Source organism: Eumetopias jubatus, unplaced genomic scaffold (genome assembly GCF_037043125.1).
Source record: "Eumetopias jubatus isolate StellerSeaLion01/CBP00866 unplaced genomic scaffold, mEumJub1_p1.0 scaffold_10, whole genome shotgun sequence".
Lineage (NCBI taxonomy): Eukaryota > Metazoa > Chordata > Mammalia > Carnivora > Otariidae > Eumetopias > Eumetopias jubatus.
Window position 1 is genome coordinate 36,699,936 of NW_028274816.1, and position 25,506 is coordinate 36,725,441.

Sequence of the window (25,506 nt, forward strand, 5' to 3'; positions counted from 1 at the left end):
ACAGGGAGAGCTACGTGTCATCCACAGACGGGTAACTCTGTCCCCACTGTCACTTCTTCCCCAGCAGGAGGCAGCGAACGGCTGCTCACAAATGCCTCTCCGCCTTGAACAGGCATGCACCTGGTCCCCGGGGTGCAGGCCCCGGTAGGGAGAAGAAAACCTTGTCGGCTTGCCCCCAGGCATCAGATCCAGGCGGGGGGCCGCAGCCGAATCTGCGGGGGGCAGGCTGCCAACGGGCTGTCTGTCACTGGGTCCACAGAAGTTGCCCGTAGGGGTTCGCGCCGGCATGCTCCCTCCCCTGGAGACCCCCCCCTCAGTGCTTTTCGGACCCGTTTGCCAGGCCCGTGTTGGCTCTGCACGAAAGCAGAACGTTGACGACCAGAGCTGTCTTGGATTATGAATGGACTGCCTCCAGAAGTGGCCAGCCTGTCGCAGGCGTGTGAGGACAGGCAGGCGTGGGGGCGGGGCGGGGGGGGCTTTTCAGGGTTGAGCTGTGTGGCCCCGGCAGCTCCAGACACGGTTTCTGGCTGATTTCTCTGGCATCCGTGCAGCCACAAGAAGGAAGCTCTTTGGCCATATTGCTGCGTTGGGCTCATCAAGCCAGGATTTTAAAGAGTTCCCAAATCCTGAGCTTCAACCGCAGGCCCGAACTGGAGGTCAAGACACCCCATTCTGTGTGTAGACTGCAGCGTGCGTGGTCCTTGCCCTTCCTGGCTTTTTTGTTTGTTTCGCTTTTTTCATTAAAAGGAATCTGAGCTCCAGCCTCTTTACCAGGTCCTGCTGGAGGCTGATACGGGGGGCTCCATAGAGAGCAGTTTAAAATGCAGGGTCCAGGTTCAAATCCAAGCTTTTCCTCTGACTGGCTGTGTGACCTTGGGCAAGTTGCTTTATTTCTCTGGATCTTAGTTTTCTTATCTGCAAAGTGGAGATAATGATAGCCTTATATTTGCCGTGGGGATGAAATAAGGTCATGCACTTAAAGCATCCAGCACAGTATGAGGTATTAAGTAAATGTCCGTGCGGGGGTCTTTGGGTCGTGTGTGCTAACACAAGCTACTGTAACAAAGAGGCCCTGACGTCCCAGGGGCTCAGCACACCGGAAGTGACGTGTTACAACACTCGAAGTAGAAGCCACACGGTAGATCTTTCTCAACCACGTGCCCACATAATATACAGCTGGTGGGAGGCCACATCAGAGGCCTCTGCTCTTAACAACCTTTGGGGGGTTGATGGAGGTGCTGCGTCTCCTATCCATGGAGGTCATCCTGGGAGTAGACGTCTGGTGCCCAAACCCCAGCCGGCGATTGTGGGTCATCGGGAAGGAGAACAGAGGGTGGGCAGGCCACTAGAAAGCCTCCCCATCCCAGTGTTGGCTTCAGCTTCACAGAGGATGGGTGAGCTGCACACACACACCAGTGCCGGGGCCCCGGACCCTTCGTCTTAATCCAGGCCCTTGCTGCTGACCTGAAGGAGAGACTGACCCCACTGGCCCGAGGCCCGCGGCGTCCAGCCTTGGACAACAGCCAGGGCCTCCCTGGGTTGGCAGCACGGAGGCATTTGCTTCTACAGGAGTGACAGGACGTATTAGTTTCCTGTAGCTGCTGTAACAAATTATTACAAACTGGGTGGCTTAAAACATCAGATACTTATTTTCTCCCGGTTCTGGGGGCCAGAAATCTCAACTCAAGGTGTCAGCAGGGTCACTACGCTCCCTCTGAAGGCTCTAGGGGAGGATCTTCCTGCCTCTTCCAGCTCCTGGGGGCTCCAGGTGCTCCCGGGGGCCGTGGTCCTGTCCTCCGTCCTCACATGGTCTCCTCCCTGTCTTCTCTGGTCTGCTCTATTTGTAAGGACACTTGTCATCGGATTTAGGGCCCACTCCGATAATCCAGGATGACCTCATCTCAAGATCCTTAACTTAATTACATCTGCACAGATCTCTTTTCCAAATAAGGTCACAATCACAGCTTCTGGGTGGACATATATTTTGGTGGGCCACCATTCAACCCACTACACTGGGGCAGGGGGAGGAGGCCCCAGGAGACCTGGCTGGACAACCACCCCCTCTCCCCCGAAGACTGGACCGTAAAGCCTGGGTGAGGTGCTTGCTGGAGCTGCTGGGTAATAGGAAAGCAAAGTCAAGCGCACCACGCAAAGATGGAAACCAGACCTGGGTTTGCAAATGTCACCATGCTGGGAGCCTGGACAGAGGTTCCCCATTTCTCTTCCGACCTCTCAGACTTGCTTATCTTGAGACTTGGAACATTCACACGCGGTCTGGTCACCTGAGGACTGGAGCTGAACAGAGGGAGAAAGCGGGTGTGTCTGCTCCCTGTGCGCCCTTGGGTGAGTGACTTCACCTCTTGGGGCCTTAGCGTCCTCAGGTATGAAACGGGGTGATGGTCATTGTAGGTCTGCCTCCCAGGGTGGAGGCAGCTTCCAGATAAGATAACGCTCTTAGCAAAGCACGCCATGAGGAGGCCTGGGTGTCCTGAGGCCCGGTCAAGAGCCGTATTATCACTATTATCCAAAACACGGGAGTAATTACAGCTCTGTTTATGGAGTCCTTACTCTTTGCCAGGCACAGGGGCGGTTACACACCCATGTCTCCCTGGAATGCGGGAGCAATTTCATCCCATTTTCCAGGTGAGGAAACTGAGTCTCCAAATGGTGATGTCACGGCCTGAGGGCGCTCGGTGGGTGGGGGCCCAGCTGAAACTTGAACTCTGGTAGATCCAACGCCAACGTGGACTCTGGAACCAGCTCAGATCCCAGCTCTGCCACTTACCACCGACTTTGTGTCCGTGGGCGAGGTCCTTGACCTCTCTGTGCCTCATCTAGAAAATGAAACTCTTCGTGGTGACCTTGAACAGCATTGTCATGAGGATCCAATGAATTCCCTGTGAAAAGTGCTTAGAACAGCAACTGGCACAGACTGAGTGCTCAGGAAACATCAGCTGGCACGATTATCCTAAAGAGGGAAGCGGAGGGGGCAGACCCAAAGGGGCATTTCGGGTTAGCCACACTCCCAGCATGCCCTCTGCCCCCTCTCCTGGGATCCCTGGGGGCGGGGGGGCGGGGCCCCTCCGGATCCTGCCATGGTGGCCCGGTGGCAGCTGGGCCTGGCCTTGGGGGGGCCAGCAGAGTGGCAATGTGCATGCAGAGGCGGCGGGCCCTGCGGCTGCAACCCCCCCCCCCCAGCCCCCCGCGCTGCGCTCTCCAGACCCCGGCTGCAGCCGCGGTCCTCAGCACGTGCAGGGAGGCTATTTTTACTGCGTTCAGCTGCCGCTCTTGGCCGGCTAGGCTGTCTCCGTGCTGTGGCACCCCCAGCCCCGCTAGGGGGAGTCTTGGGCCCCTCCATTTTGAAGGAGCAGCAGGGGGAGGGGGCCCTGTAGCGTCAGAGTGGGTGTCTTGTGGGCTCCACGCAGCTTCCAGGGAGGCAGCCGGCCCCCAGCTTGCTTTCCTGTTGAGAGATGAAGCGATTTTTTCTTTCCACCCTGCCCAGGACGTGGCCCAGAGCTGCCCTCTGACCCTGGTTCGGTTTGCAGTGTGGACAGGGGTCTCTCAAGGAGGTGGGGGGAGGGCAACTTGGCGCTGCGGTGGCCCAGACTTTAAGAAGGGGCACTGGAGGCTCAGCCTGCCCCATTTCCTGCCTCTTTTCTAGAAATGTCCTCCTCCCCCTCCTCCCAGAGGTGAGCTGACCGAGAGGGGGGAGGGTTATGGCCGTGACCAGCCATAGAGGGGGTGGAGAGAGACATCCTGTCCTTGCACAGAATCCTGTTGTGGTGACATTCCCAGGAGAGTGCTGCCCTTCTCACCTGGGCCAGGTGTGGCCCGGGCTGGCTCTCCCTGTCACGCCCCCCCAGCCAGGCCATCGCCACCCTCTGAGTGGGGTGGCTCCCCTGGGAATGAATGGCCATAGTGAGGAGTTCCAAAGACGCCAGCCAAGCCACAAGGGCCAGTGGGAAAGGGAAAATCCTTCCAGCTCCTCGTTCAGCCACATTATGGCAAACAACCGAGCCATTCAGTGGAGAGTCAGCCCGCTAAGCAGGCTGCTTGGCATGGCGGGGGTGGCTTTCTATTTTTCAGCTGTTTTGGCTTCAGGTCAGGAGCTGTGGTGCAGCCATGCTCCCTCATAGTGGGTCTCCTCCTTTCCTCCCTTCCAAATGTCCCTGTCACCAGGAAATGTCACCAGCCTACTCTGAGCCACCCAGACCCAGGGCCAAAGGAGCCTTAGGTATCACTTAGAATCTTGCTGCCCACCTTCTTCCCTGAGGCAGTGGCCAAAAGCAGTTAGGGGTTGGGCCGGAGCATTTTGAGATAATTCAATGCAGGCATTCAAATGCTTATAGGGAGCGATGTTTGCCTTTGACAGGGAAGCAGGGAGGCTGCTGCTGGCCTGCCAGTGTGGGGCCTCCTTACCCCCCTTACTGCTCACCCCCCACCTGCAGGCTAGGCGGGGAGCTGTCCCAGGCTCTGCCTCCTGATGGGTCGTCGGAGTGGCTGTCTCCGGGGGGGGGGGGGTCCTGCACAGAAGCCAGGCCATTTGGAGCTAGAGACTGGAGACCCCTTTTGCCGTTCCCTGGAGCTGGGAGCATTCTCCACAGGTGGCTCTCAGAAGGCAAGCTCCTTGTTGGCATCATCTTCCCCATTTTAGCAGGGGAAGGGGGGCACCCAACAGATTGGGGGACCATCCCTCCCTCTGTACCCTGCCTGTGATTGGCCCATAATTACAGGTTTATTGCCTGTATAGCTACTGTATAATGACATGTTTGCAAATTAATTTTTATGGCTCCCGCCATTAGCATATACAGTAGAGTAAGGTTTAGTATTAATTACTACTGTTGTTCGTGTAATCCCGGAGAATTAAAAACCAATAAAAGAATGACAACAGAAACTGATAGTTTAGGGTCTTCTAAAAATAGTTTAATTTTTTTCCCCCCAAAGTAGGATCAGAGATCTTCCCAGCTTATGAGGGACTTGGGAGGGAGGAGTGGGGGTCAGCTCACCCGGGCCCTCCCCTACTTGCCCTGGTTCCCCCCACTCCCAGAGGGGCGCAGATTATCAAGCGTGCGGGTGATAAATGGGTGGGAGCCGAAAGCTGGGGTCCGAGCCGCGGCCGAGCCGAGCGGGGGAGGGGGGGGGCGGGCAGGTGTTGGGACCCGGACCCCGACCCGGCCGCACCGGGGCGATTGTCTCCCCGGCCAGGCCGCCAGCGGCGGCGAGCGCAGGGGGAGGCGCGGGGAGCGCGGAGCGCGCCGCCACGCAGCCCCGGAAACAAAGGGCCGCCGCCGCCGAGGGCCGGGCGCGACCTCCGGGGTCAGCGCGGGGCGGAGCGGCCAGATGCCGGCGGCCGGCGCCGGCGGCCCCGCGCGGCCCGTTTCCTCCAGGTCAGCAGCCCCGGCGCTCTCCCGGGTGACCGCGCGCGCTCGGCCGCCCGCGGGGCGAGGCGCCGGGCGGGGCGCAGCGGGGGCCGGGGGATTAGAAGATGCTCCTCGCACCCGCCGGCAGAGAAGGCGGCCGCCTGCGTGCGGCACCCACCCAGCCGTTGGTGGCGGCGGGGAGGAGCGCCATCTCTCCCTCGGCTCCGAGCGCTCCGCCCAGCCCGTTTAAGAGGCTTCTGGCGGGGGGGAGCGGGGAGCGTCGGTGGCACAGAGGGGTCAGGAGGCACGGTTGGTGCCCCCACCGCCTCCAGTTTGCCCTCCGGAGCTCTCCTCTAGAGTATCATATTCCGGGAGTTCAATTGCCATCTGAAGCCGCCGCGTTTAGCAGGGACCCTGGGGCTGCCGCTGGGGACCCCTGATTTACGCAGTGGCTGGAAAGCGTGGGCAGGAACCCAAGCTTGGCGTGACCGCGGTGCCCCGCCCTGCGTACCTGCGGGCTCAGGTCTGTTCCTCAAACCAGGATGGTTGTATAGGGGGTCAAAAGGTGACCCCTTAGTGTCACCAAGTCGCGATTCCGGCTCGCTGTGCCACCGAGGGGCCCTTCAGAAGGTAAAAGGGCTTGAAAATAAATTGTCACATCAAGAGGGAGCTTTGCAGCGTGTGTTTAAGAGTGTGTGGGGGCGTGGGGAAATGGAGCCTGTCTCTTTAAAATCGCTGGGCTGGACAATGAGCGCACAGGATGTGGTTTGGCGGCAGGGTTTTTTCCCCTTCGATTTGGGGAATTATCACATGGGGCCTTGAGCTAGTGTGAAAGAGAGGCGGCGTGGGGAGGAGAGATACAGACTCCACACTCCCTCACACACACTCTGTGCAGTTGATCGTTCTCTTAAACCAAATTAGCCAGGGCTCTGGTTACTATGGTGCAGCCGGAGCTTGCAGAATCCCAGTAATAGCATTTATTAGGTCTATTTGCCTGGAAGCATGCCTTCCCGGATCTGATAATGCACCAGTGCGGGGAGAGTGTGGAAGATGGTATCAAGCATTTGATTACACTTGCAACAGGGATTTTTAAGGGTGGGGTGCGGGGTGCGAGGAAGAGAAAGGAGAGAAAGAAGCTGCTCGCCTTAGGAGCTCACCCGGGCTGGGCGGCGTGTGCGTTTCCGCAGTCCCGCGTGGGTTCACAGAAAAGGCTGGCAAGAGCCCCCGGGGCACGGTTTGGGGATTCTCCTCCTAGGCCCGGGCGGCGGGTGAACTCCGGCTCCCGCAGCTGTCAGCCGTGGGTGGGGAGGGCGGGCGAGCGGCCAGAGCGCGGAGTTGGGCAGCCGAGGGGGGCCCGGCGGCGCCCGCAGCCGCCCACTGTTTGCAAACGGCCCCGCTTTGGGGCAGAGCGGAGCGCCCCGCTGCCAGCTACAGCACCCTCCCCGCGTTTGGAGAGGGGAGCCCAGCTCTCTGCGCCCGGATCCCAGTCCGCACGGATCTGCTGCCCGGCTCGGCGGCCGCGCGGGGAGAAGCTCGCAAGTGAAACTATTATTATCGCTCTGCAAAGCATGGAGCTCTTGGAAGATGCCGCGTAGAGACGGAAGGAGCCGCCGCCGCCTGCAGCCGCCCGCCGCTGCGCCCCTACCCTTTCGCTTTCATTAGGGGAGACAAATCTGCTGTCAGGCAGCCAGCTTTCCAATTTACCGATAATGATTCTTGCATGAAAATTGATCGAGGGGCTCTCCACCGCCGTGCGCTCTCGCCTCCCCGCTCTCCTGCTCCTTCTGCCCCGGCGCCTGAGCCCCCGCGAGTTCTTTCTCCTCCTCCCCCCCCCCCGCCCCTTGCTCTCTGAGTCAGTGGTGGGACGCCGGCCCGGGGAGATAACCCCCCCAAAAAAAAAGAAAAGAAAGAAAAAGGTGGGGGGGGTATTGGTGGCGAGGGGGGGAGGGGAGCCGGCTCTTCGGCCTGCTTTCTCCTGCCCGAGACTTGTTTGCAATCGCTGCCTCTTTTATTTACGAGAAGAAATCTCCCCCTCGGTACTTCTTGGCTGTTTGGGTATTAATTTTCTCCTCTCCCCTCTCCCGCTCGCCCCCTCCTCCTCTCCCCCACCCCGCCCCTCCTCACCCAGTAGCTAAGGGGAAACGAAAACAAAGCCGATTTCTCCTTGGCAACAAGAGATACCCCCTCCCGCCGCCCCCCCCTTCCTTTTTCCTTCTGGTTCTGAACGTGAAACCCTGTTGGAAACAGGTCCCTTGACCCTCGCCCTTGACATTCAAATGGCTGAATGGAGGAGAGATTGCTACTCGCACGTCTTGGGGCTGCTTCCCCCCCCTTCCTTTTTTTCTTTGAAATGAGTAATCCCTGAAGATCTTAACCCCCCAATTTCATCACCCTCACCTCCCCCCTTTATTTTTCTCGCGCTCCTCTCCGCTCTCCCGCCTGCTTCCCTCCGCCGTGCGCCCCCCTCCTTTTTTTATTTGCATCTCAAGTCCAAAAGGCAGAAAATACACACGCGGCGGCGAAGACACCGGGCAGCCGTGGAGGCTCCGGCCCGTCCTCGGTCGTCAGTCACCCCATTGTGGATCTGCCCGGGCCGAGGTGGCCGAAACTGCCCGGGCTCTGGCCCGAGAGAGAGCCCTTTCATCATCTTAGGGAGGGGAAAAAAAGAAAAAAGACGTTTTTCTCCGTCGCTCTCGGGATCGCTCTTCTGTCTTTATTTTATTGTTTTGGACATTTTTGAGCGCCTTGGCTCGGACGGCGCTTTTTGTCTCATTGCTGGGTTTAAAAAAAAAATTTTTTTTTCCCCTTCTTCATCCCTCTCTGGCCACTATGGAATTCTAATCTGAATCATGTTTGGATTGAAGCCGCCACTGTATTACTTACCAGGTAAGCGAGCTGTGCGCCTCCCCGGGTCCCGCGCGGCGCCGGCGCGTCCCGGACCCCCACCCCACCCGACCCCCCAGACCCGCAGCCTGGGTTCGGGGCGGCGGGGTCGGCCGAGCCCCCAGCGGGCGGGCGCAAGCGGCCCGGCCTCTCCCGCTGCGATCCAGCGGGCGGTGTGTGCGCTACGTGCGGCGGGGAGCGCCCACCCGGCCCGCCGCCCCCACCGCGCCGCCGCCGGGGGTTGCGCGTCTCGCTCCTTTTGTCTGCCCCGAGCCGGCTCCGCCGCGGCGGCGCAGCGAGCGGCCGGGGCACGCTGCCTTCCAAGGTGAATTAAGCACCGGGTGTGAAGTTACTTTGCTGCAGGCCGCCCCGATCGGGTGGCATGCGCCCCCCTCCCGCCCCCAGCCTGGGGCTTATTTTCCCCTGCCTCCAGCCGGCCCCTTGCGCCGTCTCTGCGCGAGCGTGGCGCGCCTGCCCCCCGCCCCCCTTCCTGCCCGGGTTTCCCTGGAAGGTTTTGTTCCTGCCTAGGTCGGAGGAGGGGGCCGGGGGAAGCTCCGGAGGGTGGTTGGCGTGGCTTCCTGTTTCCCTAACCTTCCTGCGCGCTGACAGCAGCCTGCCGTGTAACTTTCTGTTTCGGGGCAAGTGGTGCTTGTAACCCACAGTGGAGGGCCGGGGAGGGGCGACAGCCGGAGGTTTGGGGAGCCCCTCTTGAGTTCAACTTATTTGGACTTTGAAACCTAACAAATAGTGACATGTAGGCTGAGGGGAAGCTGGGAAGCCAGGGGTTCCTGGCGAGGGAGGTAGGAGCCTCGATGATCCCTGGGGCCCTTCCGGCTGCCTCCTTGGCACTCCCTTCCAGTGCCCCCCGGGGTCGGGAATAACCGACAAGGCCTGCCCTCGGTGGGCCCCTGATGCCCAGGTCAGGAAGGCAGGGCAGCCTGTGACCGCTGGTACTAGGAACGAGCTGTTTTTCTCTTCCCTTCTTTCCTTTGAGAGTTTCATCTGCCCTGGGAGTCTACACAGTTCCAAGTTGGGGGGGAGGTCCATGGATCTGGGGGAGGGGAGATGTGGGGGGCTGTAGGGAGGAGGGGAAGTTCCTGGGCTCATACTGGGGCTTCTAAAATTCTACAGAAGGGGCTGCCGGTGGAGGGTAATTTCTGCCCTGTTTTGATGGGGAAAGGTGCAGGTGGCTGAGTGTTGGGTTTGGGGTTTTTTCACTGTATGTTCAGAAGAAGCCCCTGTGACTTTGGCTTCAGCTCCCACAGAAGCCCTGGAGCCCCGGGGGAGGAACGGCCTGGACAGAACCCAGCTCTGCTCGATCTGGTGCTTGCCGCCCTGAACCAGGACAAGGGGAGGAGGTCGTCCAAGAGTCCAACAGACAAAAAAAAAAGTAGGAAAGGCTGATGGGTTCAGGGTGTAATCTGTACAGTTACTCTGAGTTTCTTTGTGGCTGTTTTAGGTCCCCATCCCGTCCCAGAAACTGATAAGGGCTGCATTTCATGCTTGGTGTCTCCACCGCTTTGGTAGGAAGAGTATCTTTCAGGGTCTGCACTTGATTCTTGGTCTCTTTGCCCTTCATTGGCTGAAATGCAAATCCAGCACTTCCCCTCCGTCGGATACTGCCCTTAAAGGATCTGAACCAAATTAGAACCAGGAACCCCCGGTTTGCAAAAGGGGTGCATTCTAACACAGGGCTGCTTGGGGGGGGGAGCCATCTCCCCGGTAGGAAGGTAGCAGATCGCGGAGAGCTGCATGGGGGCTTCTGGAACCCCAGCTGTAGCTGAGCATTCCTGCTGAAGCTGCTCTTCTGTGGGCCTCCCCCCTGCACCCGGAGGAGCTGCAAGAAAGCAGGGAGAGTTCTTCCCTCTGTATCTGGAGCCAGCCCCCCCCCCGCAGGGCTGCACCTTCCCTTGTAGGCACTCAGTACATGTTTGTGGCAAGAATGAATCTTCTTAAGTACAGGGTGTCTTAAAAGCACAGGTGTTTGTAATCTACACCCCACTTTCCTGCCATTGGGTGGCTGCTGGTACTTATTATTCATCAGGTGACCGGTTTTCTATTTACACTTAGCCTCAGCCTTGGAAAAAAAAGGAGGAAGTGTCAGGCTCGGAAATTCGGGGCAATTAAGGAAAATCAGTCCTGGCTGGTGTTAAGCCCTCAGGGGCAGGGGGGTGAAGTCTGCAGGTCTGGACCCCAAGGGAGGTCAGGGCACAAGTCATTCTCAGCCTGTGGAGGGAGGTTTGTCACCCACTAGAGTCCTCTCTCTTTCTGCCTCTCTCTCTGTGTCTCTCTCGTAGTTTTCTCTTTTTTAATTCCCCCGCTAGGGTTTTGTACTTTATAATTTTGCTATTATAGTGTAGAGGCTTAACTGGGAAGAACCACAGTCAAGTGGCTTTGCTTCCCTGGGCTTCTATGAACTCAGAGTAGTTGGTGGCCTAGTTCTCCTGACCACTGTCAGGCCCCCTTGGGAGTGCTTTGCAGGAATCTCTCCTGTAAATCTCCCTCCCACCTCTGAGGTCAGTGCTGGTGGCTGCCCATTTCACAGATGAGGAAAGAGAGCCTCAGAGGAGCTAGAGATTTGACCGGCTTAGAAGTGGTAGAGCTGGGATGCGGAACGCTGCTACCCACCGCCCTGCTCCAGGAAGGAGGGGGGGGGGGCCTGGACGCACCCTTAGAGCAGAGGCGGAGCCTTGCCTGTGGTGGCCTGACACCAGCGCTCTGGAGCCCCTGGGACCTGGTTCTGTCCCCACAGCTAGACCCCCAGGCAGTGTCTGTAAGTGCGGGGAGCCAGGGCCCAGCCCCTGCCTGTGCAGCCCTCACCCCCGAGGCTGCTGCCTGTTTGACAAGCGACAGGACTGAGGCCGAGCAGTACAGTTCCGAAGTGTCCTGCTCTACCTCTTCCAAGCTGGGACCTTGGTCCAGTGACTTGAGCTCTCTGGGCCCCAGTTTTCCCACTTGTGAGCTGGGATCTGTAATGGTCTCTCCCTCAGTATCCGTGTGAGGCAGGGGGTTGGTGATCCCCGGCCCACCCTCTGTGTTTGTAAATAAAGTTTTATTGGCACATGGCCACGCCTGCTCTTTTATGTGTGGTCTGTGGCAGCTTTGGGGCTACACTAGCAATGATGACTAGTTGCAACAAGGCTGGCAATACTTACTATCCCTTGACGGAAAGTTTGCTACATCGGGTGTAAGGACAGTGCCTGCTCGCTGGCAACAAAGTTGACACTTAGCAAGTGATAGCTAGAAGAAAAATTATTTTTTTTAAAGTAAGCTCTACACCCAAACGTGGGGCTTAAACTCACCACCCCGAGATCAAGAGTCACATGCTCTACCGACTGAGCCAGCTAGCACCCCCCCATTATTATTATTAAGGTGGAATTATTTGCAGAAAATCACAGGGCTCCTTAGTGGTTGAACTGGGACTTGAACTCAGGTGTTTGGGCCAGACCCCTGGACCCCATGACACAGTATCTGGCCTCTGCATGCTCCTTCACTGGCAGGGGCGGGGAGGGGGTGGTATCCAGTGAGGGGTCGCTTCCTAAGCCAAGAGAAGGAGCCGTGGGCATGTGGGAAGAGAGCTGGGGACTGGTGGATGGGTGGGGTCTCTAATGCTTCTTGGACAATTTCCTTTCTGCGTGCTCCTGTGCCCAGACAGCCCCTTTCCTGAACTCCACCAGAATGTGAACTCCGTGCTGGAGGGGCTCATGTGCGTTTCCTTCGTGCCCAGCTCAGCGCCAGACTGTAGCAACAATAGTAGAATAACGAGGGAGAGGCAGTGGCGGCCCCTTCTTACGTGATGTCCTGGCCCGCGAAAGAAACTGAGGCACGGAGAGGTCGTGGCCGCTCAGGCAGTAAGCGGCACAGCCAGGCTTTGACCGCAGGCAGTTGGGCTCCAGAGTCCCTGCTTAATAAATATTTGTTGAAGGAGAGTGAGGGAGAGAGTTGGCCGTCGGTGTCCGTGGTGGCGCCCCGCCGGCCCCCTTATCTTGTTCCTGGAGTTCACGGAGGGAGGGCTCCGCAGCTGTCAGCTAACCCCACCCCGGCTCCATGCTGAACTCTGGGTGACCCCGGCTGCCCCTCAGGATTTACTGTCCACTGCTGGGAAGGACACTCCAAACTCCAGGGAAGAAACTGAGGCCCAGAGAAGGCTGGGGCTTGGCCTCAAGCCACACAGCCTGCTGGTGGTTGCTGTCAGGCAATCTGGGTCTCCCTCAGAACATTTTCCTTGCCCCCCAGCTGTCTCCCGAGGGTCAGCTGGCCCCTGGGGCCCCTCTGCACAGCCTCTGACAGGCTTGCAAGAGACGTGGGCTTCCCCTGCTGCAGAGTGGAGGGCGCCCAGGCCGCCTGTGGCGAGCTGCCTGGATTTCTCTTTCTCCCCTAGACCACTGCCAGAAGGCCCCTGTGTGTGAGGCTGGGTGCGGGTCTCTGCTCAGGCCCACCTGAGTTGAGGGAGTGGGCTGGAGGCGAGGGCAGGCCGCCAGCTCCCCAGCTCCCGGTCCTCAGGTGCCCGCTCTGGGGCTGACGCCGGGAGGGGTGATGGAGCTCAGGCCCGGCTTGGGACTGGTCCGTGGGAAGCTGCTGGGTCCGAAGCAAACCCATGGCTTTGGGGCGGGCTCTGGAACCACCGTAGGCCTGCTCCAAGGGATCTGAGTCAGATAAAAGGACAACATTGCTATTTCAGTGGTGATTGAGAAAGCTGCTTATTTACAGCTCAGAAACTCAGCGGGGACAAGCATTTCGGCTCCCATCTAGCACTTTCCAGGCAGTCACTAATTAATCTTCCGATACCCCTGAGAACTGGGGAGGGGCTGCCCCATTTCCATCTGTCGGCTGGGAAAGCCAGGGCCCCTTTTGTCCCAGCTGTGGCCCAGCCCTTCTCCGAGGGGCCTGGGCTGGTTCCCACCCCCCTGCTCAATTTGGTTCTCATTAAGATTTTTTTCTTGCTTAAATGTGTTGTTCTTACTCCATGGGTGGGAATCTGATAGAGCCCCGTTGGAAACTCTCCTGCTTCTTATCTCCTTGACTCTAGGAGTCAGGAAAAGTTTTCTTTTATGCTCTTGGAGCAAACAGTCATTATGATACCTGGATTCCTGCCCTAGAATGGGCAGGAGGATTCTTTTCCTTCACCGGCTCCCAGAGACAGAGCCAGCAATGGGATGAAGTATCTGGAGTTGGGCTTCTGTTCCCAGTGTAGCGCTCCATGTTCCTTGTCCGTCTTCCCCCGGTTGTGGACATGTGTGATGGGTGTGGCCCCCCGTGTTTCCTGCCCCCCTTCCCAGTGGCAAGTGTGCATGGGCCCTGCAGTCATCTGGTCTACCCTGGCATTTCGCAGCTAAGAAAACAAGCCATCAGGAGCCCTTGCGGGACCTGCAGATTATAACTCTCCCGAGACTTTCTCGGTGAAATTGGGTTGGTAGATGCGGCCTCTCATTTGCAAGGGTACGTCCTATGGTAATCTCCTTTGCAGGGGGGAGAAAAATCAGGCTTTTATAACCCCTAAAGTAGCCTTTCCCAAAGGGCAGCGGAACCCCCATCTTTGGGGTTCTCAGCAAAGCACTTCCTCATCCATATTTGGAGTTGTCTTTCCTTGGTGGTCTAGCTAAACGATCAGCTGGAATCTTGCAGCCCTGGGGGTGGGGGGGAGTACATTAGAAGGGAAGAGGGAATTTGGGGGTGAGGGAATAAAAATAGATGCCGTGCTTTCTTGTGTGTTTTTAAGAGCTCCATATAGATTTAAAGTCCTTTTGTTAATTTAGGAACATAAAACCGTGTGATGTATAGCTTGGTTTGCTCGTAAAATTACTAAGTGTGGCATATTTAGAGCTGTGAAAGCTTGGGGTAAAAGGGAAAAAAAATCAGACTTTTTTTACAAGTCTTTAGGGGAAAATGCATTTTTCCGGCTTTTTTCCCCACTGATGCCAGGCCCTCCACAGCTCCGGCTTGGGGTTGTTGGTTACTCTTAAGCCCAGATCGTAGCTGTGCTGGAAGCTGAGGGGTGCTGGTGGGGGCCGGCTGGGTTTGAGTTAAGACAGGCCTAGATCTCGCCCCCAGAGCCAGAGCCCACTCCGTGCCGGAAGCCCCCCGCCCTCCACCTCGAAGGATCCGCGGCTGCCCTGTCTTCCTCCTGCAGAGACAGGAAGCGCCCTCTGACCAGGCCTGGACCGCCGCCCAGTGGGCATTTGGCCACTTGCTTAATGGCCTGCGGGATTGGGAAGTCACAGAACACTGGACTTGGAAGGGACCTCAGAGGTCAGATGACCCAGCCCCTCCCTTCTCTACGTTTGGGGGGTCTCCTCGGGGTCCTGTTCCTGATAGATAATGCCTCGCCACTGTGGGTTGTCAGAATGTTGCTTTTCACGCAGAACATACAGTGTGTGCCTTTGACCCAGTTCTGTCCTCCGGGGACACAGAACAGGTCTGTGCCCTTTTAGAATCTCCCCCTCCCCAAGCTGGACAAGGCCTGCCCCACCCCCCACCCCCCACCCTCACCCCCCCACCCCCCGGGGTGGCAGGGCCTGTTCTGTGTTGAGGTATGGAGATAGGAGCAGCGAAGGAGGTCTGTGTCTTATCTCCCAGTTGCCTCAGGAACAAACAGAGAGTGAGATGAACACGGCGGGAATCTCCCAGAATCACCCTGATGGAGGAGGAAATCCAGGAAGGCTTCCTGGATGAAGCGGCATTGAAGGCAGGCCTTGGAAGTGAGGAACACGGAGTGAGGCTGAGTGGAAGGAGGCTGGTACGGTGAGGAAGGATGAACAAGAATAGGGAAGCTGCTCTTAAAATACTCAGCATGTTCAGTGCACTTCGGGCAGGCTGAGAACACACGCTGGGCCATTCCTGCTGTGGTGGTGGCAGACACGTGGGTTGAGAAATGCGGGTGTGTGCGGAATTTTCTGGGAGTGCAGGGGAGTGACCTGGGATTAAGGTGGGGGTGGAAGCAGTGTGAGAGGCCGCGGGGAGGAGGTGACATGGGAGCTGGCCTTAATACTCGGGGGGGGGGCAACCCCCCCCACCCACACCTGTCTGGCACTGGGGAGGGAAGGCCCCCACTCCTACCCTGCTTCTCAGCAGTGCCATCTAGTGGCAGGGCTCTGAGACTGTGCGGCCCCTTCCAGAATGAGGGTCCTGGACCCAAGGCGTGGGGAGGCAAGAGGGGCCTCATCGGCCGCTGGTAACTGCTGGCTCTGGCCCCGCAGGTGCCACACCCTGGAGGCTGGACAGATGCATTGGGACCAGCCCTTGCCCCCGGAGTGGGGGCAGAGCCGACAGGCCCAGCTGGTGGAGGCAGAGCTGACCCTGACAGGGGGCTGGGCCACCCCCCGTGGGAGTTGGTGGCCTCCCGGGAAGGATAGTTTCAGAGGGAGGGGAGAGCCTGGTGAGGAAGGATAAAGCAGGGTGGTAAGAAGTGATGCCCGGGGGGAGGGGGGGTGGTTGGAAGCACATTTTGGAAGGTCTTGATGTCATAAGGCCAGCAACATGTGAGCTTGATGCTGCTGTAAGCGGTGGGGCTGGGGGTGGTGATTCAGGCCTTTAAAGCAGCTGAGTTCTTTCTGTTCATTCAGGGTGTGTTTACAACATGCTAGGCACTAGCCCAGGTACGCTGCCATGCAGCCAAGAAGCCCCCAGGGGCTGTGTCCTCCTGGAGTGCCTATTCCAGCCATGAGCACATTGCACTGTGTCCCATGATTCAGGTTCTGGAGAAAAGGGGAGCAGGGGAACGGAAGGGGTAGCCAGAGTGTAGGTGGAGGCTGCTTTATCCAGGTGGCCAGAAAGGGAGGTATTAGCCCTGGTGAAATCTAAGGGGCAAGGGCCCAGGCAAAGGGTCGTGCATGTGCAAAGGCCCTGGGGCCCCAAGGATGTGTGTGTGGCCACACGGATGTGCCCTGGGGAGCAGGGTAGAGGTGAGAGGACTTGGCCTTCAGCACCCCTCTGGCTGCAGGGCTCAGGTAGATTTCCAGGCGGTCAGGGGGCAGTGGGGAGACCAGCATGGAGGGACTGCCATGGCCCCAGGCGAGAGACAGGTGGCAGGCTAGACTGTGTTGGCAGTGTGGAGGCGCTGAGAGGTGGGGGAGAGTCTGGAGGTGGAGACAGATTGGATGGCGGCACGCCTTGGGCCCATCTGTTTTGGGAAGATGGCTCCAGCAGCCTCCTTGTGGAGGCAGACCATCAGCAGAGGCTTTCCTTAGAGTGCTGGGGTCCTGAAGGAGGGGGGCAGGCTGGGGGCCTCTGAGTGTGGGGTCTGCAAGTAGAGGTCAAAAGTACAGAGAGTGGAGGCTGAGTTGGGCTAAGACTCCGGCAGTTCTCAAAGTGGGGTTCCCAGGCCAGCCGCATTGGCACCACCTGGGAGCTATTAGAGGTAGAGATTCTCAGGGACACCCTCTCCCTCCTCCCTCCACCCCCCCCCAACCCTGAGGCCTACTGAGGCAGAAACTCTGGTGGGGTCTGGCAGTCTGTGTGCTCACGAACCCTCCAGGGGATTCTCATGCTCGCTCAAGTGTGAGCATGGGCCTGACACTTGTCCTGATTATGGAAACTGAGCTGGGTGACGGAGTCCCCTGGAAGTTTGAGAATGGGATTGTAATTGCCTTGGAGGGGAGTCCTGGGTGAGTAAAAGCAGGGAAGGCTGGGGAGAGAGCATGTAGAGGAGTCCGGAGGGAGGGGTATCCTGTCTTTCAGGGGCACCTCCTGGGGGAGGTGGGTGTTGACCAAGAGCTGAGGCTGTTGGCAGGCTCTGCCTGGCGGGCCGTGCCACCTCAGGGCTGGCAGATTTTCTGATGCTGGAGCACTGGTTAAGATCAAGGATGCTGGGCGGAGAGCCCTGGGTTCCATTCTGCCTCTGCTCCCAACTGGCTGTGTGGCTCTGGGCAGGTTACTTACCTTCTCTGGGCCTCAGTTGCTTTGTTTATTAAATGGCACCAGTGGGGTCGGTGTGAGCGTTCGAGGAGTTAGTTTGCGGACCCCGAGCTCTAGAACCGTTAGCTGCGGTTGCCTGCGTGGGCCTCGTGCTGCCCGTGTCTGGGCCTCTGAACTGGTGTCAGAGAAGGGGGCTCTTCCCAAGAGACCTGGCTGAGTCATTCTTGGCAGGGGCACTGGCCAGGGCAGGGAAGGCATCGCTGGTGGGCCCCCATGGGGCCGGGCGGGCCAGCGAGGAGTTCAGGGCCACGTTGCTCAGCCTCCCGAGATGGCTGTCAGCCAGCCGGGGCGTGCTCAGCGCCCTGGTCCCAAGATGGCAAGTTCTGAATAAGTAAAGAAGAAACAGAATCCCCCCGATCAGATCATCCCCGCTCCTTTCCCACTGCCCCCCCATCAGAAAAGCTGAACTGGGTGCACCCCAGACCCTGCATCTTATCAGATGAAGGATGTCGGTGGTGCCGGACCATCTTGAGTGGAACATTTCATGTTAATGAATCCCTTCTCCGACCTCCCCACCGCAGAGAACTCCGGGGTCACCCCCAAGCCAATGGTGGAGCCCACGGCCAGCGCCCGGAGGCCGACAGCACCTTGTCTCATGCCCTGGGGCCTCTTTGAAGCCGCCCGACACTGGTCCCCACCCCCTTGTCACTCTTGCCCTATAATTCATTTAGGATTAGCTTTCAGACCTCCTCGCCAGTCCTAACTTCTGTTGTCTTGGTAACTGTGTCAACCGTTTGCTGGTTTCCCGTGATTATCTGACAAGAGGAAGGGGGGCCGGCAGGGAACATAAAGGAAGGGAGGAGGAGACAATGCCTGGGTCTTAATTGAGCTCACTGGAGGGGCCCAGCGGGCGGGCTGCCTGCTGGGGAGCAGTTGGAGGAACGCCTGGGGTAGGTAAGGCAGGGCGCAGCTGCGTGGGGGGGCAGTTCACACAGCCTCCCCCCACCCCCCCCCGGGAATGAGTGTCAGAACTATCGGCAGCCTTCATCTTAGATCTTCAGGGCCCAGGGACAAAGGTGTCACCCCCCCTTCCTCTCCCCCCTCCCACTCCCATCTCCCTTTTGGGAAGTTTCACTCACAGATTTCAACCCGTCTGGACTCCAGCACTACACACGGGATGCCAGGCCATGGGTGCGCAGGCCAGCCCGGCAGCTGGGGGAGTGGCGGGGGGTTGGGGGGTCTGCAGGGCGCCAGGATGCCCTGGGTTGGAGGAAGTCTTCCTGAGCCCAGGTGTGGTTCTAAAGCGACCTCGTTTTATTGTGCTCCAGGGTTGGTGTAGCTCAGGAGTTCAGAAGGGGCATGGTGGGCTACAACTGGTCTCTGCCCCGTGGCTCCTGGGGCCTCAGCAAGGAACACTGGATGCTGGAGGGGTTTCGGTGACCAGGTTCTGGAATCATCTAAAGGCCCGTCTCCCTTGTGTCTGGCGGTTGATGCTGGCTGTTGGCCAGGACCTCTGCAGTGGGGGCTGCCCCTCTGAGCACCTCCGTGCGGCCCCTGCATGTGGCTTGGGCTCCTGGAGCTCCAGAGGCTCATGTCGCGGCTCATGAGGGGGCAACTGCCTGGCCTTTTGGCGATCCAGCCCCGGGGGTCACACCGTGTCACTTACGAGGGATGGGCATCCCGGGTTCAGTTGGAGAGGGTGGGTCTCTGGCTCTTGATGGGCGAGGGCAAGGGGCTAGGGGGCGTGCGGGATAGGGGTGTGGACGCAGCCCCCTCGGGAAACCGTCTGTTACACACACTCCACCCACCTGTGGTCGCTACTTCCAGGTGGGTGGTGGCCTTGCCTTTACCCAGGGAGAAGAGTTCGTTCTTCTCCAGAGTCAGCTGCTGGAGAGTCCTGAAGATGCTTCAGTGGAGCCTGGAGCAGAGGCCTTGGTGCGCTGACGGGGCCTTCCGTGGCAGAGGGCCCTCCTGCCCCCCCGTGGCAGAGGGGGCCCCCACTGCAGGTTCACCAGCCCCGCACAGAGAAGGGCTGTCTGTCTCTCAAGACGGGGGGGGGGGATTGGTCCTCGTCCCGGAGGAAAGCCCAGCCCCTCACCGGCATCCGTGGGACGACCGCGGTGCCTTCTGGGGAGCTGCTAATGAGCTCTGCCTGGTTTTTATGAAACATCATGGTAAATTATTAATTTGGGCCAGAAATGAAAGTGTAGAACCGGATAGGTTCATGAATATTCATCCTTGACTTTAGCACGCCGGGGTTGATCCAGTGGCTAGAGCCGCCAGCCTGACTCCTGACCCAGCTACAGAGCAGGTTCTGTGGGGAGGAGGCCCTCGGGAGACCTTGTACTCTTCTCCCTCAGTTTCTCGGCCCGTCGATGGGGCTGATAACTCCCAGCTCATGGGCACGGTTGCAGCTAGACCAGGGCCAGGACCGGCTCGACAGAGCGGTGCATGAGTCAGAGGGTTCCTGACACCCCCCACCCCAAGTTTCACAACGGCCAATTGGCGCTGTGTAGGCACTGATGAGGGTGACGCCCGTATGGCAGGGACCAGAAGCCCCTGTCCCTCTCTTAGGGTCTCTCGGGGCTCTGTGCTGCGGAGCCCATGAAAACGACGGTCCCTTTCGATGGGCACCCTTTGGGTCTGGAATATGAGTGTGGTTAGTGCTGCCGAGGTCACCTCCAAGCTGAAGTGGAAGGGAAGAGGCCCTCCCCCATCCGCATTTGAACCTCACGGTACGTCAGCCTCTCCGGGACGGGTCTGCCGGGGTCTGCTCGTCTGGTGGCAAGGTCTCGAGGGTCCACCCCTGCCTGTCTGTCCGGCCTGCCCTTCCCTGCCTGCTGCCCTAGAGTCGGAGAGTCTGTCTGGGCTCACCCCTGAGGATGGGCTGCTCCTTGTTCTATGCTCCCAGCTTGTCACAAGCAGGGGTGGCCTCCCACGGTATTATAAGGGAGCCTCGAGGGCTACTCGAGCTCTTGGGCTCAGGGACGCAGAAGCAAGGCAGCCAGGGTTTGAATCTGGGCTCTGCCATTTACTCCTTACAGGGCCTGGGGTAGGTGGCTCAGGTGCTCCGTGCCGCAGTTTGCACACGCAGAAGATGTGCAGGATAATCCTTCCCAAGCTTGCTCTGAGAATTGAAAGGGTCTGTACATTTAAAGTGCCTCTCGTGTCGTGGGCTCCCCGTGGTGTTTCCCTGCTGTCGGGATTGCTGGTGGTGTGACCGGTGGTGTGACCGGCACCATTGTCTCGTTTCCTGCTGGGATTGGAACTCCGGCCTCCCCAGCTCGGTTCAGGGGCGCGGAGGGCATCTGCCTGCGACTGGGGTCTTGTGCTAATGTGTGTTTTCCCTGCTTCTTGGGAACCGGCGTGGCATGCCGCTGGGGAAGGCCTTGGAGCCGCGTTAGGTTTGTGTGGGTTTTGGTGTCCCTCCCTGGGGCCCTTGCACCTGCCCCCAGCCTGGACAGGCCCATCTGTATTGTCGCCCCTGGGGACCGCCTCTGCGTGGAACTGAGGCCACTTCCTGCTGAGCTCTGCGGCGGTGGGGGGGGGGGGAGCGGTGAGGGTGGGGGTTTCAATCCTCTGCCTGGCAGAAGAGGACACGGAAAAGTGAGGTTTCTGGCAGCTTCCGGGGTTAGAGCCAAGATATGAAGTGCGGCCCCGGGTTCCCAGGCTGAGCCAGTCACTCTTGCAGTGAGTTTTCAGAGCAGTGGCTCTGGGGGTGGGGGTGGGGGGGCGTGTGAGTGCAGGCTGAGCAGCCAGATGGGATTAAACGTCGCCTGTCTGAACCCCAGGCTCACAGGCCGGGTCTGGGGGCCTCTTCCAGGGCGGGGGAGCTGTGAGCAGCCTTGGCCCATGGTCAGTGTGAGCCTCCGCGGCCCTGGCGTCAGGGGAGATGCTTGGAGCCCAGAGCGTGTGGGAGGCTGCCAAGTATGTGGTTGTAAGAGAGAACATGGTGGGGGGGGCCGGGGGGGGCGGGGAGGAAAGACCTCGCCCTTGCCCTGCCTCTGTCAGTGCTTCTGGGGGGGGGGCCCTCGGGGTCCGCAGGTGGGCTGCAGGCTGGTGGGCTGCAGGCTGGCGGGCGCGGCGAGGACTGAACCGGCTGCGTGACAAAGCCGTGGCCCTCGATTGCGGCCTGCAGAGAGGTTCATGAAAAGCGTGCGAGGTTTTATTTGGCTTATTGAAACCAGTAACTCCACCTGCCTGCTTTTCATCCTGGGTTTGATGCCTTTGACTCAGGGCTCTGTCACCTCCCAGGTGCTCTGCTCGGAGAGAGGCAGTCAGCGGGTCAGACCGGTGGGGCGAGCTGAGTGGAAGGAGTAATAAAGCAAATAGCCCGCAACCAACTTTGTTCTCCTTGCCCTGGTTTGGAAAGAGCTGTTGGCTTCTTGCAGCTGCAGCTGCTGGGGCAGTTCCCAAGCACCTGCTGGGTGCCAGGCCTGAAAGGGGCGGAGGGCAGGATCGAAAGTGAGTCACAGGTCATGCCTGCAAGGCCCTCCAGGCCACCTGAGGAGGGGAGGGACTTGGCTGTGAGCAGGCTGCAAGCTTCTGGGCTTGGAGGGATGCGGACAGCTCTAGGGGCTCAGAGGACAGAAAGTTCCCATTTGGCTGGAGTGATCTGGGAGGGCTTCCTGCAGGAGGCGGTGTTGGAAGCAGATTTTGAAGACTCAGCCGGTGTTGCAGGGGGAAACAGCCCCCACAGTCATCTGTATCCTCCCCAGGCCCAGGTGGCACCCATGTGGCTGGCCCCTGGGCCATACTTTGACCTAGCCACATGTGACCTTTGAAACATAAATTAATTAATTAAAATGAAACAAAACTTCACTTCTTCTGTCACACTAGCCCCATTTCAAGTACTCGATAGCTGCGTGGGGCTGGTGGCCGCCCTGTGGGATGGAGCAGGAAGAGAACATCTCCGTCATCACAGGAAGTTCCCGTGGATGGCACTGGGCTCATTGACCTGGGGGATGCCTGCAGGGGGCCAGGAGGCCCCTGGGAGCCCAAAGCAGGGCCTTTGCTGTGTTTGGGGGTGTCGGGAACTCCGGGGGCAGGGAGGTGACCTACCTGTGACATTAAACACTGGAAGGACAGAAGCCTGGGGACAGTTCCAAGCTAACCAGAGCCCACATGAGAGAGGCGGGGGCCAGGGCCATGACAGAGGTCAGGCTGGCCGTGTCACATGTGGGTGACAAGGGCCGTGGAGGTAGGAGTGAGGGACATGACATGGGGAAGTGAGTTGGAGGGGGGTGGGGACAGAAACCACCAAGTGACCGTTTGATGATGAAAGGAGTAGTTCCATCGTCAGGTGGCGCTAGATCTGTGGGCCAGGTCGAGCCTGGAGCCCAAGCCTAGTGATTTCGGGGGTTGGGGTGTACATGTGTCTATACGTGTGTGTGTGTGTGTGTGCGTGCACACGGTCGTGGGGGGGTGTCTCTAGAAGGTCTCCAGGCTGGTTCTCTCTCGTTCAGTTCATCTCCACTCCGTCCTGGGCACGTCCACAAGGGCAGGGCGCCGTGCCTTTCCTTTGCAGAGCAGGTGAAATGTCATGCTAGGAGCACAGATCTGGAAGCAGACTGTTCTGTCCTCCTTCAGTGTGTTCTTGGGGACCCTCCCAACCCCGCAGGAAGCCCCTGCAGCTGCGGGATCTCAGTGACCTCGTCCAGGTGCTAGAGAGGGTCCGGGTGAAGGGACACCTTGAGTTATCCAGGGGGCTACCCGCAGGGGTGCGGGGCCTCCATCTGCTCTATCAGGGCATCCCACGTGAGTGGGTCATGAGCAAAGGCCTGGGTGTTGGGTGAACTTGGACTGGTGGGGTTCTGGGGCACGGTGGGACCTGCTTACAGGGGTACCTGAAACCGTGGGCGAGGAGTTTGAGGGGCCTCCCCTGGATTGATCCATCCAACTGTCACATTCCCTGTCAGGCAGGTACTGTTAACCACCAGCCCCGTTCGCAGAGGAGGAAGGAACTCAAGGCACAGAGAGGTTAAGTGACTTGCCCAAAGTCACACAGCTAGGAAATGGTGGAGCCAAGGTTTGAACCTCAACATTCCATTTCCAGAAGCAGTAATGACTCCCGTTTTCCAGCCTCTGTTTAAAGTGTGCAATTCCGTGGATTTTACCAAAGTTGGGCAGCCACTACCACCATTTGGGCCCAGAACATTTTTCACCCTGCAGAAACCCCTGTCCCCATTAGCAGTCACCCGCACTTCACCCCATCCTCCACGCCCCAGGCAGCGGCTCGTCGGGTGTCTGTCTCCGGGGATCTGCCCGTCCGGACACTTTGCACAAGTGGAGTCCCATGCCACGTGGTCTTTTGTGACCGGCTTCTTCCACGAGCTCCGTGTCAGTAAGGTTCATCGGCAGTGTCGCGTGCACCACGGCTTCGTTCCTTTTCACGACCACGTCGTACCCCGTTGTGTAGGCAGAGCACATCTGGTGTGTCCGCTCATCTGTGGCTGGATGTCTGGGCCACTGCCATTTCTCGGCTGTTTGAATAACGCTGCTGTGAACGTTCCTAGACGCGGTTTTGTGCGAACCCGCGCTTTCGTGTGTCCTGAGGAGTGGAGTTGCTGGGTCCTGTGGTAACTTTCCGCCGGAGCTCTTAAGGAGCTGCAGACTTGTCCCCGAGCCTCTGTTTTCCCAGCTGTAGAATGGGGACAGTGTCCTGGGACCTGCTGTTTTTCTGGATCAGCGACATGCGTTACTTGGCGACTCTCAGGAGCTGAATGGTGGCTTTTGTTGCTGTCACTCGCCACGCCAGAGCCACGCCAGAGCCACCCCAGTGCTGAGTGCAGAGCAGGGGGCCCTCAGTGCTTGGAACGGACCTGTGGCGCGGGAGCGGCTGTCAAGTGTTTCTCGGAAACTTACTGGGAAATTGAGAGAAATGTCTCCAAAGCCCAGTTCCATAGAAAAAGGGATGAAATGCTGGGACATGTGGGTGACCTCTGCCACCGTCCTCTGGGGATTTTCTGGAGAATTTGAGCAGGCACTGCTTACTTCCTTGGCTGGGGCCCGTGCTGGGCTTCTGGAGGACGGATTTGGGAGAGGCCCGGTCCCCCTGCGTGGGGGGAGGGGCACCTAGGCCTCCCGTCTGGTTCTGACAGGCAGCCCCTGGAGCCTGAGTTTTTCTTGGAGAGCGTCCAACTGGTGCAGAGCTGGCTTGGCCCTGATGCTCTTGTGGGACAGAAAGGAAGCTATTGAGGGCCAGCCGTGGGAGTTGTAAACTGGATAAATGGCCCTCCAGGATGCTTTTCCTTAGGTCTGCAGTGAGAATCTGGCCTGGGAAAATCCCAGCGTTCATTAGGCAGCTGCCGCCCAGAGAGGGAGCCTGACTTGCCTGGGGTCACACAGCGAGTTCAAGCTGAGCTGGGAAGGCTCCTCCTGACACCTGGTCCGTGCCTTTCAGCAGCTCCGAAATCCTCTTGTTGCCCTCTGACATAGCCTTTTCTATCCCATTAAAACCCGAGGCTTAGCCCCCAAGGGTCAGCAGGAGCCGGACTCCACGAAGCTGCCCCTTCCTCTGACAAGGCCCCGGGGTCAGGAGGCCGCCTCCACCCTGCCTCTAAAGGGCTCCCCAGCCACCAGGCCAAGAGCCTGCTGGGGAGCAGTTTTGGGAATGTGGCAGATGTTCTTTCCAGAAAGCACAGAGCTAGGCTGCCCTCCTTCCAGCTCTGCTGAGATTTGGGTGGGTTTCTCTTGTGCTTTCTAGAGACTAGGCCTCCTCACCCACCTGCAGCCTGGCCCTGCCACCTTGGAGACGGCGGCGGGGGCGGGGGGCTTTGCAGAAGCCCTATGGGGTTACTGGGGTCTGCTGTCCCCGGAGGCGGGGGGGATATAGCCCCTGGCGCCCCGCTTTAGATTTATCAAGCTTGCTTCTGCGCCCTCCTTGCCCGGCCAGCAGCTTGCTGAAAAGGTTAATCCCCTTGCTCTATGGCCGCTCCTTCCTGCCCCCCTCCCCCTCCTCCCATTTTTTTTTTTTTTAATGCTCCAGTTAATTAAATGTGGCTACCTATTGTCAGAAGACAGAGTTGGATATTTATTACACCTTGGCGCTCCCAAATGTCAAAGGCACACACAGTTTGAAGAAACCCTGGCAGGAAGGGGAAGCCCCAGCATATGTCTTGCAGGGTCCAGGGTGGGTGGGCTGGCCGCTGCCACTCGGGTGACCTGCACGCACTTCTTCCAGATTTGGCCACCGATAAGTGCTTTCCCCCACCACGAGTCTGACAATGTGTGTTTACCAGGTTGGCTCTGGCAGGATCACCAGGAGATCTATTATCTGGCATAAACATCCTGGTTCCGGAGATTATTTCATTGGAAGGAATTAAAGATGCCTTAAAATACATACAGATCCTCCTTACATTTTCTTTTGGGGTGGTCGGTCCGCCCATGTAGCTGCAGCCCCGCCCCCCCG

The 25,506-nt window shown here is 58.7% G+C and overlaps 1 protein-coding gene across 4 annotated transcripts in view; it reads left to right on the forward strand.

Moving 5' to 3' along the window:
- The window catches only part of GSE1 (Gse1 coiled-coil protein), a 401,392-nt gene that overhangs the window by 290,739 nt on the left and 85,147 nt on the right, over nt 1–25,506 (forward strand). For 2 of the 4 annotated variants that reach the window (XM_028091230.2, XM_028091244.2), the window contains exon 1: nt 7,531–8,246. The exons of the other annotated variants lie outside the window; for them this stretch is intronic. In XM_028091230.2, the coding sequence (XP_027947031.1) occupies nt 8,210–8,246 (37 nt within the window). In that variant the 5' untranslated portion in view covers nt 7,531–8,209. Of the gene's footprint in view, nt 1–7,530; nt 8,247–25,506 lie in introns of those variants that run through there. 4 annotated transcript variants of the gene reach the window in all.